Below are 14761 nucleotides of genomic sequence, written 5' to 3' on the forward strand. Positions count from 1 at the left end.
TTTAATCAGCACTGTTTCATTTGGCGTCCGTTCCAAAACACCGTCCAACATTTATGGTTTTTAATGGCTTTCTGGCATCCAAACGCTTCATGGATGGCAGTGATGGCCTGCATTACAGCCAAGGGGTGTGAGCTGAGACATCGGGTTTTTAATTTGAGCACGTGTGAGCTGGAGTGTGAGCGCACTGAAGAGCTGAGAAAGTGACGGTTAATCAACACCACAATGCCCACTGGCATTTCGGATTAAATGCAGAATAATCAATTAAAACAAAATCATCCTAATTTTCTCGTCTTGCAATCGGACGTAAGCGCTTCTGCAGCTAATTCTTCTCACATGCGAGTATTTAGCGCCTATTAGAATGTGTGTAACGTCACGTGTGCCGACCGACACAGGCCCGCCGCTCCGGGGGGCGTGTTTCCCTGACGAGGTGACAGTCAGACCTGTGGAACGCTGCTCATCCACTCCCTAATGGAGCGATAAAAGATGTGTGTGCTGCTGACGCGTGCGGCACCAGATGTGTGTCTCACATTGTCAGCGGGGCGAGGGGGGGCGATGCGGGGGTCTTTGTTTGAGCGTGTCCGTGGGTGTCGACGCCTCGGTGATTCATCAGCTGTTCAGTCTGCTCTTCATCAGCGTGAAAGCACGTTTCCTTCATCGCCGACAATAAAACAGTTGCCGTCCTTTAGTCCTTGGTTGCCACCCACTGTCCTGCTCACGCCGTTTTTTTTTTTCTTCTTCTTCTGTTTGGGAAAACAGAAGATTAAGTGATTAAAATTCCAGTTTTTTAGGGGGGGTTGCCTTTAATTGCTTTATAGAATTCTGTGAACACAAAAATAATTTGGGGCAATTAAAACGTCTCCATTACTTTTAGTTGTTTTTTAGTCTTTTTTCAGAGACGTTGTTTATTGATGTCAAGGCTGTACAGTGATCTCACGGCAAGGTTATCCCTGGTTCGAGTCCCACTTAGAGTTGGAGTGTCCATGTTCCTCCCTCCTGCGCGCGCGTGCGCGTGTGTGTGTGTGTGTGTGTGTCTCCTGCATGCATTTCAGGTTAATGTTTGCCTCCAGTGTGACTGGACTGTGAGTGACCGTCTCTCTTTGCTGGCCCCGTGATGAACTGGCAGCCGTCCACACTGAACCCTGCTTTCATGCACAGTCAGCTGGGATCGGCTCCAGTGCCTCACAGCTCTGAATTGGATAAAGAGCACGGGTGAATTTTATCTAATCGTAGTGATTGATTTGTGAAACACTTTAGAACATGGATGTATGGATGTAAAAACTCTTTTTGTGTACATACCCCATCTTTATATATTTATTTATCCTCACGACCTGGGACACGGTATAAACACTGATAGAGTAGTGACTCAGATTGATATCAGCCTGACAGGATCAGTCGGATCAATCGTGGCCTCGTGCAGCAGCTCCTCCACTTGACAGAACTTGCTGTCATAGTTCACAGCGAGTTAACGTTGATCTGCTTGGCATTCATCATCAGTCATCCGGTTGGCTTATCAGTTCTTACTCATCACTCTCTTCCTGTGGAGAATCCCTGCTTTAGTTCTTTACTTCTTTAATGGTTAAACTAAAAGGTGAATATGCTGTACGTCTTATCATGTGCGGAGTGATTTCGATATTACTGTATTTGCATATCTGGTTTGAAAACTGAATCTTTTTGATGAGAGGATTTTATCTCAAGGCAAATCTAAAGATGGAGTGCTGTAGAGACAGAGGGCAGCGGTGGCTCAGGTAAAAGGACGGTTTGTCTTCCACCGCCAAGGTTAGTAAAATGATCCCCATCTCCTCCAGTTTGGAGGTGTCCATGAAGCAAGCGGTCCCAGAGATGTCACCGTTGGTGGAAGAGCACCTTGGATGAGATCCTTCTCTGTTATTGAATGTGGAATTAGACGACCATTTGAAAAATCTGCTCCAAAAGTAATTTTAATTAAATGAAGCGTGAACTGGTAGGACAGATAAGTTCTCATAATTTGGGGGGGAATAACAATTGGTGGCAAGTTTATCACTTAGAGTGTGCTAGTTCGAATCCCAATGCCGGCAGGTTTGATCAGAATGGGAATCTGGTGCGAAATATTTCCAAAACGAAATATAGAGATTCCAACATTGATGTATTCTTGTCTAAAATGTGGAGAAGTTAAGCTGTTGATTAAAGGACTGACAGGACTTTGCACTCATTTTTATTGTGCATCATTCTGCTCCTAGCCTGAATTAATCTATACATGTTCACTCCTGTTTAATGTCAATATCTGATTGTGTTATCGAGTAAGTTGTTTATTTTTTTCTCTTGTTTTATTGGCACTGATTATGTAATATGGAATCGAGCTGACCTTTATCTTAAATAGATCTGACCGTGTCGAGTGTGAAGCATATACTCATCAGCTGTGACAGTGATGGAGGCCGCATGGAGGAAAACAGACTTTGTTTCATTGATGCGACGCTGCTCTGTCATCATTAGTCAATATAATGAGGATGAATCACACTGCTCTCTCAACATGTTGTTTCCACATTGAGCAGCTGCATTTGCAGTCCTTGTCTCCACCAATTCTCAGTGTCACAAGTCCATTATCACTTTGCAATTGTTCCATCCATTTATTTTTTTTCCCTTTTCCGCCTCCTTCTAAAGCCGTGGCTCGTATCTCATTCATAACAAGACACACAGCCAAGCCTGCTCTCCGTATCTTCGTTTGAATCGCAATATAATTGCCAAGTATCTGTGCTGCTGATTGAAGTCTCACACATAAAATCTCCCCATACAATCATGCAGAAAGGAAATTAAATTACTTTTTTTTCCAGATGTAGGCCGCTGATATCTATGCAGAACGGTGGTTTGAGCCTCCTCTCAGTAGTGGCGAGCGCCTGGTGACGGGGCTCCGGTTGAGTGGAGGATCATGGGGGATGTGCCGGAAGCGGCCTCCTCCATGGCCGTTGTACCCTGTAGCTGTCGGCACTTTAAGAATCCGCTGCTCGCGTCTGGGTGCCAGATACCACAGTGCACCTTCAGAGGTCTTGCAGAGTACATGCCTGTCCCTGCCAGGGCCGATTTTTAAAGCAGCATTTCGGACAAAGGTGGTCACAATTGTTTTCCTAAATCTGTGAACATCCAAAAAAGACTTCCTTGCTTTATCGCCTTCAGAACCTCCCGTTTACTGGCACAGAGCACAGAAGATTCATTGCGGCCCCTTCATTCCTGCATTTCTTTGAATCAGGAAAGATATAAAACAGGCCCTTTATTTTTCAAACATTCTTTCTCACGTCCGCCACTCTATTTTTACAAACTCTTATATTTTCTCTCAGCTCTTTGTCTCCGTTCCGACTTACTTACGACTTTATCCGGATTTAACTTACTTTGTTTGGTTTTCTGGATCCAGCACAGCTGTTTTCCTGGACTTGCTCACATGATCGCTGCCTCAGCCTTCATCTCTCATCCCCTCTTTTGTTTTTAGTTTGTCCAGGTGTTGCGCTTCCTCCTGCAGTCAAACACTCAATGGATATATAGTTATCCTATGTTTTTTTTTTTTTTTTACGTCTGGTCCACGACAGGTAGCGAATTGGCGCTTAATTGCAGTTTTATAACAAAATAGGAATTTGTAATAGCTTTATTCTGTATTTTTAGTTTCAGCGTATAGACATAAATCGGGGGCCAGTGCTTCAGTTCGAGTGATTCACAAAGGCAAGAAAAAACAGACAGATTGAGAGGGCAGAGAGGAGCAAAACCACAACACTCAGTGCCTGTGAAACACAAGCACAAGTGACCATCTGTGTGCTTCTGTTCCTGTGTCTGGCATATGTATGGTTTACATACTTTGAATGCACTGTAAACATTACTGATGTAATGGTAGGCTGAAAATGGAACATTTAACAGGTCAATCTGATTCTGTGTAAGGCAGCAGTTGCTATAATTACGATTGTCTATTTTGTAGCAACAGTGGACGTAACCGTTTTTATTGTGGTGTGAAACTTGGCCAAGGTGAGTTCTGATGATGCTGTTGACATTTTCTGCTCGTGGCCGCTGTTGTATAATCGTGTCCTCGGTGAAAAGTTGCCAAGGAAATCTTGAAACACAAAATCATGACGCTGGATTTTTTTCTTTGTAATATGCAGTACAGTTGAATAAATCAGTTATTCTTGAATCGGTGTGAGTGATACTGCTGTCATTTGGTTATTTAGAGATCTTTGTTGACTTAAAACAACTATATTTGTGGTGTGAAGCTGGCAAACAAATGTTGGCTTTTATCACACTGGACAGAGGCTCCAGTTTCTTAGAAAGATGTCTGTGTGGTCCATTTAACTACCTCATCTTCCTCCAAATGTGAACTCTCTTCATCACTTTTCTGCACATTTTCCAATACATTGCACAATCCTTTTCTCGTTTCCATTTTTTTTTTAACAAAACTCCTAAAAATGTTCTACAGGTTAGTAAATGATATGAACATGTGAGGCCAAGCTGTTCATGTGAGTCAACAACTTATTTTTTTTTATTTTTAGCTCTGTTAGGTACCATTAAAACTTTTAAGACTTTAAGACAGTTCCAAGCCGTATTAAAATCTGAGCTATCAGTCCTTCAAGCCATTAAAGTTTAAACTTGTAATGTGACATTGTAAAAACTTTTTTGGCAGAACTTTTCCAACTTTTGCTAATCAACTTTGAAAACAACTTTATGTTCCAAGTTCAGAGAACGACTGGAACATAACTGGTGGTCACATCAGGTTACCCATGTGGTCGTCTCCTCAGCTTCAAAAACTGGCCATATGTACATGATTTGCATAAGAAGCTGGTTTGGAATAAAACTGACAGACTTCTTTTTTATGAATTTGTATTGTTCTGTATGTATATCACGGGACTTTAAATGTTCAGTTGCTTTAAAGTTAAAATGAAGTTGTTGTTATTGCCGGGGAATAACCGCAGTTATGTTAAAGAACCTTGTTCTACTTGTTAAGTTTGATTCTGGGCCCACATTTAAAAATGTGTTTCGCTGCTTCTTGTCACTTTGAACAGAGCAATAGTCATATTATTTATTTAATACTGTCATCTAAAACAAATTTCACCCCAACTCAAACTTTTCCAGACCCCAGTAGAGGGACTCTGGCCTCTAAATGCCGCATGTGGATTGGATGAGCCCAGGGTCCGCCTTCCCCAGACCCCCTGGACTATATAAAGCTCCACCAGAGCCTCTCAGGGGTTAGAGGAATGTGATTGCCAAACAAACCCCTGGGCCCTGACCAACAGCGCTCTCTGAGAAAAAAAAAAAAAAAAAACATAGAAAAAACGCTTACATGCAGTTCGTGCTGCATTCATGCTGGCACCCATGTTCCACACTATGGTTGATTTCTCTGAGAAGTACCTCGAAAGGTAAGAGCAAGATTTGTGTGCTGTACGTTTTTTTTCTTTTCTGATCAGGAGGTTGGAGACGTGAGAAGGGGCAGTGAGAAAAGCCTGGGTGCCGGCTATTTTGTGCGTCCCTCGGGCTGGCATAGGAAGCTCTCTGACCTTTAAGTGGATCTCATTTGACAGTCGCAGTGAGGGAGAAGGATCCCCTGTGAGGTTGAAGCACTGAAACTATTTTGGAGGGAGCTGCTTTAACTTCTAACTTGAGGCTGTCCCTTTTTCTTAATATATGCAGCCTGGATTTCAGGAATAGGATTACTCATGTGGTCTTTGTGGCTAGAAAGGTGATATTGCTCAGAAATAGAGCTCGCTATTCATTCTTGATTGGCCGAGGCGGTTGATATTATAGTTTAGCACAGTTCCTTTATTGTCCAGGGAAATTTTTAGTTAGAAACATTACTTTCTTCTGGTTGTGAGGCATTTTTTGATTTCTGCTCCATGTATTTCTGTGTTAAATTTTCTTTAACTCAACATTAAGAAAACCGAGACACGCTAACCCGAACCCTGGAGTCATTATATTTACAGACACCAGCAGCTTCAGACAAACTGTTACTTGCGTGTCATGTTCTGTCTTCGCTTCACAGGCACACAGCCTTCTGTCAATAGGCTGTTAAAGGGAACGACAACACGCTTGAGCATTGCTCACCTTGGGCCCGCTTTGCATTGTTGCGGGACGTCACGAGTTGCGGGGAGTAATGAAGAGGAAAGTGGGATGAAGTGGGACAGCCGAGTCTTCGTCTTGTGATCGTGTGTGTGTGTGTGTGTGTGTGTGTGTGTGTGTGTGGGACATTGTGATCTGCAGTGTGTCTGTCTGCAGCTCTCCCCATGTGCTATCAGACCCTTTCCCTGAGAGTGCGGCCTACTTTTGAGAACACCAGGAATAGCCAGCGGGGTGCTATTAGCGCGACTAATGTGAGCCAAGCAAAGAGGGAATAAAGAGCACGGAAACCTGCAGATAATTGCGGAGCTAAAGACCTATTGCTCCTTCACTGGAGCACGTTAAGTGTTCTCTGCAGCGTGGACATAAGTAGACACACCTATATGTACACATCACCGGTGTGCGCGGGGGGCAAACATGTCTAGCGTGTCGGATTAAAGATCATCCTAATGCGTAGGTCAGTCTCTTGGCATATGGAGTGGATAATATGTAATTGAGGATGATGTACATGTAATAGTGTTGCTACGGAGGGCTATGAGCAGCTGAAGAGATGCAGGAAAAAAAGTAGCGACTCTCAATCGAGAGATACTCAAAAAGAGAGACTGTGAGAGGAGCCATCAGCGTTTCAAGTACTGTTTCATGGTCAAGTGATGTGTTAGTCAAGCTCAAGATTTAGTTTTCCGAGTGTGAACAAAGTCTTGCAGTCGTGCTTTCTTCTCTTTGTGTTTTCTGGGAGTGGAAACCGAAGCCATTGCGCCTTAGCAGCCACTGAGGGTGGAAGACAGGTTTGTCGTCCTGAAGCTTCAATCACGTTTGCTTCCATTGAGGAAATAATCATGCAGGCCAGTTCTTGTTTGTTTTTTTTGCAGCTGCTGGGGTGTAATTTCAAGGTGAAACTCTCAGCTGAACTTGAGAAACTTCACACCTGCCGTGTCGCAATGAATGCTGATATTACTGAGACAGCAGATGCAGAAACCGATACCGCAGCCAGCCAGCCGACTGAAATGAAGAATCTGCATAACGCATCGCTTGTTTCCACGTATGATGTGAGCCTCCTGATGGAGGTGCTGAAAATAGATCAATGAACGGATAAATTGATTGGATGATGCAAGCTGCGTGCGTTTGCAGTGTCCACCGACTCCCACCTGGTGGCAGGAGAGAAACATACATTTCACTTAATGCCAGTTTTAACTGCCACATCATGACCACATGGCCTCAGCTTGCAGAAAAGCGGAAGGAATAATAATGTTTCCTTTGTCAGGAAGAGAGCGTCTTTGTTCGGATTTTTCTAAAATCCTGTCTCTTCCTTTGCTTTCATGACAGAGGCTCTCTTTTAGTTAACACACGCGCAGCTCAAGTCTTAATTGCCTTGAGTACAACCTAAAAATAGAGCAATCTAATAAATCCAGCTCTGATGTTACGAGTTTATTTAACAGCAAGGGAGCTTTTATTTCCGTAATAATGTCCTTCAGGCTTTGCAAAGTATGAGCTAGTCACTGCATAAGAGCACCCTGTTGTTTCCATGTGCCAGAGGCCTCCGCTCTGTTCATCAGTTAAGCATCTGGATCCACGTCTGCGTCGCGCGGCGTGCTCGTGTTATTTCAATCAGAGGATGAGTCATCTCTCCACTGCTAACGGTGTGTGAGATGTTTGGATATTCCTCGGAGACATCTCCATTTTTTTTTTTTTTTTTTTCTTACCTGGCCTGAGAGAGGAAACAGCTCCTTTGTGGCTGCAGCATGAATTTGTTTCCCGTGTTCACAAAGTATATTTAAATATACTTATAATTGGTGCCCTCGCTCAACTGAATCTAACAAATCCTCTTCAAAAGGGCTTTTTTTTCTCCATCTCTTAGCTAAATTAAGGATTCGGCACAAGCTCAAATGTCCTCAAACCTAAACACACCCCACCTACTCACTCATTCTGGTTTTAAAGGGCTATTTAGCTATAGTGCTCTGAGTTCTCGACCTTTTCCTTTCGCCCTGCATCTTGGAAAAACTCACGTCTGCAACTGACTGTGTTCTCTGTTCTGTCCGACACACACACACACACACACACACGCTGGGGGAGGCTTGGAGTTTTCCACCACCTGTGACTGGCATGAAAGCGCCACTGAAGTGGGCATGAGCTGGCACAGGTGCTGAGGGGGCTTCTTTGAAAGCGTTGCGCGGGGTTTCTTTTCATCGCCGTCCATGCATATTCACGTACAGTATTTGTGTGGGCCTCTGCTCTTCTGCGCGTGCACGTTGAAATGACAGGCGCCTATAATTGGAAGTCCTGTTTCTTAATTTGGGGTGTACATGCTCTCCAGGGGGGCCGTGGGTTGGCAGTGGGACAGCTTGCAGTGATTAGGGCCGACCGGCGCGCAACGCCGCGCCGCATTATTAGCGGGCCAGCCAATCCACAGTGGAAATCAAAAAGCAGGGACTCAGGAAATGGGTGTTGAGTGAGGTCACATCCCAATGAGACAGCACGTGCTCCAGGTCGGGAAAAGCCAGGACACCTACCAGGGGATTGTGGGAATGCGCAGAATCCTGCCGGGAGACCCATGGGTACCGAGGACTCTTATCTGAGATTTAGGGTGGCGCTTGCGCGGCTGGGGCGTCTCTTCTTGAGAGATGGTTGGAGGAAGGTGAAGCAGGTGAAGGCTGTGGCTGCGGCTCCTGGAGCGAGGAGTGCGGGTGTCACTGTGCCCTGTTGCCTCTGCCCTGGGTCAGCTCCCTCTCAGCAAGCCCCTCCAGGCACATGGAGAATGGTGTGATGAAACAGAGGAGTGAGGACTGAGTCTCTCTCCTCCTTCTCTGCCACTTTCGCTTAGTCCCCGCCGAGGAACCTGCCGGGACACTTCTGCAGGAGAGACTGTCAGAGTTGTTAGATTGACAGGAGACGTTCTGTCAAGAAGACAGGGCGAGAGGAGATCCGACTTTTGGAAAATCCCATCATACCGACACACCTGGCTGAAGACTAGAATGTACACAATACAAACTTCTTGTTCTTCCTTTTCTGGCGTTTATTGGTTTGCTTTTACACGGATTGGATTTACAACTTTGAAGATCATGTCCGGTGCTTTGGATTGATTACAGTTGTGGACTTTGGATTTGAAGACTCAACACACTTTCTCTTGTCTCTTTTTTTTGTCTCCCTCTATATCTATATTATCTCCACCATTTCTGTTCCATTTCCCTTTTTTTTTTTTTAATCTCTACTCTCCTTCGCCTCATCGTAAATCTGTCGCTTCCTGTCTTTCGCTCTCCTTTCTTTCTTTCACTCAGGGCCAAAGACATGAAGAATCGGCTGGCTTTCCTGCGGAGGAGGAATGAATCCCCAGGAAGCAACCCAGCCGGCAAGTTAGACAAAACCATGAAGTCAGTCAAGTAAGTGGCCACTTCCTGACTGCATGGGCATGTGGGCGTGTGTTAAAATGTTTTCTTGGATTTTGCCACAACTGGTGACGACCTGGTCTGGGTCGAAAGACGAGTGGGCAGGAGGAGAGATGAGCTTTGTGGCTGCGGTGTTGCATCAGTCACATGAGTGGAAGCGTGCGTGCATAACATCAGCACGTGTGCGTTTACACCGTGGATTTCATTCACTCTAAAATGTATTAATGAGCAGATTTTTTTTCTGTTAACTTAATCAGTCAATGTGAATTACTACACTACTGTCAAATGTATTAAAAGTGTAATTCTACCAAACAGCCTGAATCAAAAATGTCTCGTTTTATATTATTTTATGATAGATATTGCATGTCTTTATTAACAGAGTTTAACCCTGAGATTCCACATCATGTTGAAAGTGGCCTGTGAGACGTATATTGCAGTGAGGGGAACATGGTCACTGTAAACATGCTCGCTTCACCACAAGGGTAAAGAAAGGATGAGAGACAGCAGGGGGCAGACAGAAACCGTTGGTGGGGTAGGAGGCTTCTCAACCCAACAACATGCTCTGATTGGCTGGCCGGAGCCCCTCCCTCTCCCGCCTTCCTAAGAGGCATCGAATGGGCGTATAAAAGCCGTCCCCCCCACCACAGCGAGGCAGATAGACTCATGGCTCTCGGCGCTGCTCTCATTCATACAGCAGGAGCTCATGTCAGAGAGTAGAGTGGAGGGAAAAGGCAGCAGCGTAGAGGCTTCAGCGACATCCACCTTTCCACTCGTCCGCCCTGCATAGTGAAAGTTCTGCGGATGGGTCACACAATGAGAAACCTGGCTGAAATGGGCTTGTTAAAGAATCGCTCCGCTTTCATCTGCAGGCCCACCCCAGAGGAAGCACTGAAGTGGGGGGACTCACTCGACAAGCTGCTGGCACACAAATGTAAGTTCGCTTCAATTGATCTGTCATCCTTATTCATTGTATTTCCCTCTCCTGTGATTCTGTACATGCAAGAGATGTCTGTCTTCTGTGATGCACATAAGGAGAGCATTTCAAAATGTAAAGTACAGCAAAGTTGGTAGGAGCACAGGACGTGTAGGGTTTGCTTGAGGTGGTGAGCCCAGAAAAACATGCCTGTATTCCCTGCATGCATTGCACAAACACATCCACACACTGCTGATGTGAGCGTACAGCTTACTGCAAGTTCCCCTAATCCGTTACAGACAAAGTCCATGATTTACATCGAGAGATGAAGTGAGACTGAAAGGGGCAGCCTGCATGTGGCTTTCTATTTTTGGCCTCTACAATTCATCTTCCACGGTTTGCTCCGCGTTTCTGTTTCAAGGCAGAAGGCTGGTGCAAAGCCAGGCTACATCTGTTCCCCATTCGGATCCGTTGGCCTCTTTATTCCCCCTTCTTCTAATTTCCTCTCTCTTACCTCTTGCCTCACGCGCGCTTCGCCAGAATGAGGTAAGAGATGACTGCGAGCGCTGGCTCCGCTTATCAGCGTGGGTGATTCATGGGAACGGAAAGGTGCAGACAGGAGCTGTGGGTGGACACGGCTTCCTGCTATTCTCTCCTCTGGATGCCTTCTTCCTCAAATCATTAACCAACTTGGAACTTTAGAGAAAAATGCCAGAGAGTTGGTCTTTTTTTTTTTTTTTTCTCCCCCCACCCCCCAGTCACACCAAACAGGCGGCCCTTTGTTCACACACAGCGTGCAAATACAGGCGGCACAGTTTTCATGATTAATACGAAGGAACTGTAGAGTCACTGAGGTGATGTCACCTCAAGGATGTGGGGAACTTGAATATGTGCAGCAGTGTTGAGGTTTTTTTTTTTTTTTTTTTCTTCTTCTCTCACTTTATTCCAACCACATGACTCAAAGACCATCACAGAGCTATTTCAGGCACTGAAACTCCAAGAAGAGCTTCAGCTGTGAGGTTGCCATGGCACTTTAGTCAACTCTCCTTTTGTTTATCCTCCTCCTCCTCCTCCTCCTCCTCCTCCTGCTCTCCTTCAGATGGTCTGGCAGCCTTCAGAGCTTTCCTGCGCACAGAGTTCAGCGAGGAGAATCTGGAATTCTGGCTCGCATGTGAGGACTACAAGAAGATCAAGTCGCAGTCCAAGATGGCCTCGAAAGCCAAGAAAATCTTTGCGGAATACATCGCCATCCAGTCTTGTAAAGAGGTGGGTGAGAGTTAAAGTGCCGAAGCAAGAAATGTGAAAGCAAAACAGGCATTTCCCAATCTTGTTCCTCTATTTTCCTGATTTCTCACTCTTCCTCCTCCTCCGCAGGTCAACCTGGACTCGTACACCAGAGACCACACAAAGGACAACCTGCAGAATGTGACGCGCTCCTGCTTTGACCTCGCGCAAAGGCGGATATACGGGCTGATGGAGAAGGACTCATACCCTCGCTTCCTGCGCTCAGAACTCTACTTGGACTTAATCAACCAAAAAAAGCCCAGCTCCACTTCGACTTCATCTTCGTCATAAGAGATGAGAAGAAAACTTGAGGATGAGGAGAGAAAAACCGGGGGCAGACTTGAAAAAAAAACAAACGTAGAGTGGGTGGGATGTGAGCTTTTTGTTTGCTTTTATTTTTATTTTTTTTTTTCAAAGTGCGTATGTCATCCTGTTCATGTTTTGTTGTTGTTGTTTTGGTGTGAGAAGACGCGGCAAAGCTATGGCACTGCAAAGGAATGTAGTTTACACAGTTACCAGGTGGACGCATGAGTGGATGGATGAATGGATGGATGACTGGCTGTTTCTAAACATCCCGTGAGCTAAAGGCTGGAGCAGGAGCTGGATGCTTGTCTGATCACTGTTTTTCCTTGCTTTTTTTTTTGGGGGGGGGGGAGTTTAAGTGTATTTTTGTCCAGTTGTACTGGAGAAAAGGAGGGGTTGCACCAAAAAAAAAAAACCCTGCAGACACGAAGACAGTCCGGTACTGTTTTGTCACCTTTTTCCCTTTATGTCCTTTGAGACTCCCTCTTTAGATTCCCTCCTTTGCTCCACCATGTTTTCTGTGAAGCTGTCGGTACGACGCAGAGTCTTGTTGGGTTTTTTTTTTTTTTTTTCCCCAAGCTTTTTCACCAGACTTCAGACTTTGTGACAGAGAGGAGGGAGGGCGGTAGCACCAGAAGAGACGTCTGAGTTGAAAACACACATCTGTCTAACCCCGCATCTCCTCAAAGCTCCTATAAACGGCTTCTGCATTTCCAGAGAAAGATGCTGTGAGTGCTGGAGTGAGGATGGAGTTGGGAAATGGATAAATAACAGACTGGAGTCGTGACGAGACACAGGTGTGTGTGTGTCCCTCTCACATGAAAAGACGTTAAAAGTCGCATTCAGAGCCGGAGGATGGAAAAAAAAACAAAAAAGATGACTTGCGTCCTGTCTCCAAAGACTGTTTACAACAAGGAAAATCCACGAAGCGGAAGAAGAAGAAGACGAAAACTTTCTGTGCAGCCAAACCGACATTTCCTTTAACATTGTAGCTCATTGTGGACTAATCAAGGAAGCGTTCTCAGGACAGACTACAGCTCGGTTAAACTCCACCACTGTTTCTGTTTTTCTACACACTCATTGTTATTTTTTTATATATATATATATATATATATATATATGCGCTATGGTTCAAACCTGCACTCCCTTGTTTTACTGAGCAATACACAAGAGGTTGCTCTTATCTTAGTCTGAAGAAGAGACGGAGAGAGAAGAAAAAAATGCTTCATGTGTACAAAGTTTTGCCTATTTATTTAGAATAACTCGCTGGATGCTTCTACAGACACACACACGTCCTCAAGCACTCAGCTAGAAGCTCTCACTTTCCTCTTAACCACCAAACAGGTCCAATGCTGTCCTGAACTTTTAAGTGCAATATTTTTTTATTTCTTATTTTATTTTATTATTATGACGTTTGGTTTGTTCATTTATTTGAATAATTTTTAACGACGGGAAGACGGAACAGCTTGAGCTCTGTATTAACTTTATTTGTTAAGAAAAAAAAAATCTTAGAGCTATAAGGTTGACTTACAGCATAAACTTTCAAGAAGCATAAGTAGTTTAATGACTTTTAAGCAAGTGATTCTAACTGTGTGTTAATCCCCTGGCAGCAGGCAGCCGGGGCTGATAATGTTGTAAATATAATTCTTTAAGAAAACTATGTGATAACACATTTAAAAACAAACAAAAAAGAAAAAAAGCCAATAGGTCTCTGCTGGTGCCGACTGTGGGACCCAGCTGTATCTATGTAAATATGAGAGACTCAAAACTATAAGATGACATGTATTGTTAAAAAAAAAACACACACACAATAGGTGAACAAGAGCAGGTCCAGTCTGCTTTGTGCCCTGGTCATACACTGCTTGTAAGGAGTTTTCTGAAATGCATTTTATCATTTTCACTGTTTACAATTCAAAATGCATCTCCTATGATAGCAAGTGAAAACAGTAGAGTACATTTGGTGTCATTGCTAATGATAAATAAACCAACCAACTGATGAAATAACTCGTGTGGTCTTTGGATTTCTTCTCGTCACGTCAACTTGTGTGGTTTACTGGCCGGGAAGTCAGTAAAAGTGTGTACTTGAATACATTTATCAGTGATTTCTTCAAAAAAATGGGAGTGGATTTAGTAGTTACTTAGAACAAAAGCTATTGTCAGGACACAGTGGGTCAGTTTTAAACTCAGTTACATCTGTTAGTTGAAACTCAAATGGTGATGGATATGTTAGATTTGTTTACGCTCACTATTTTCAACTGAAACCTTTTACTAAAAAAAAGAAGTTTAATTCATGAATGATGAATGAAACAGTGAAGATAAACTTTCAACATTTAGTCGATTGCAGACAGCTGTTGAAAAGGTAAGCTAATAATTTATATAGAGCAGCCGAGGCCCCATGGCCTGCATGTTGTCGATGACGTCTCCATCAACACACCTGAATTCAATGACCGAGATCGCCAGGAGCCTGAGAAAGCCTCGTTGCCGTCAGGTGTGTCGCAGCAGAGAGAAACCTTAGACATGAGGACAGGAGCTAATGGCTGCCTCGGGGAGGAGGATGAGAAAGACAGTGACATTACCTCTGCGTGTCTTTGAAGTGAGGAAGGAAACCTGAGTAAGTAGAAGAAAACGCAGACAAAAGGAGTCCATACAAAACCATCCACTAAACTGTTGTCATCCAGAAAAAAAAAAAAGTGTTTTATGAACGGCATCTCCAGTGGTAACGTGCAACTTTGCGATATCTTAATCGCAACGGATGTCTCGGCCCATCTACTGAACGCAGCCTGCATCCGTTCCACGTTAAAGTCAGCAGTACAACTTCTAAAGC

The 14761-nt window shown here is 44.3% G+C and overlaps 1 protein-coding gene across 8 annotated transcripts in view; it reads left to right on the top strand.

Annotated features, from left to right (window-relative positions):
* The window catches only part of rgs3a (regulator of G protein signaling 3a), a 124900-nt gene extending 111173 nt beyond the window's left edge, over positions 1-13727 (top strand). For 6 of the 8 annotated variants that reach the window (XM_030084115.1, XM_030084114.1, XM_030084113.1 and 3 more), the window contains 4 exons: positions 9330-9431; positions 10307-10368; positions 11450-11616; positions 11725-13727. In XM_030084115.1, the coding sequence (XP_029939975.1) occupies positions 9330-9431; positions 10307-10368; positions 11450-11616; positions 11725-11925 (532 nt within the window). In that variant the 3' untranslated portion in view covers positions 11926-13727. Of the gene's footprint in view, positions 1-5220; positions 5364-8728; positions 9029-9329; positions 9432-10306; positions 10369-11449; positions 11617-11724 lie in introns of those variants that run through there. The other 2 variants (XM_030084119.1, XM_030084121.1) reach the window with 2 other exon arrangements.
* Positions 13728-14761: the final 1034 nt, after the last annotated feature.

The sequence above is a fragment of the Salarias fasciatus genome, assembly GCF_902148845.1.
Source record: "Salarias fasciatus chromosome 7 unlocalized genomic scaffold, fSalaFa1.1 super_scaffold_4, whole genome shotgun sequence".
NCBI classification, from domain to species: Eukaryota; Metazoa; Chordata; class Actinopteri; order Blenniiformes; family Blenniidae; genus Salarias; species Salarias fasciatus.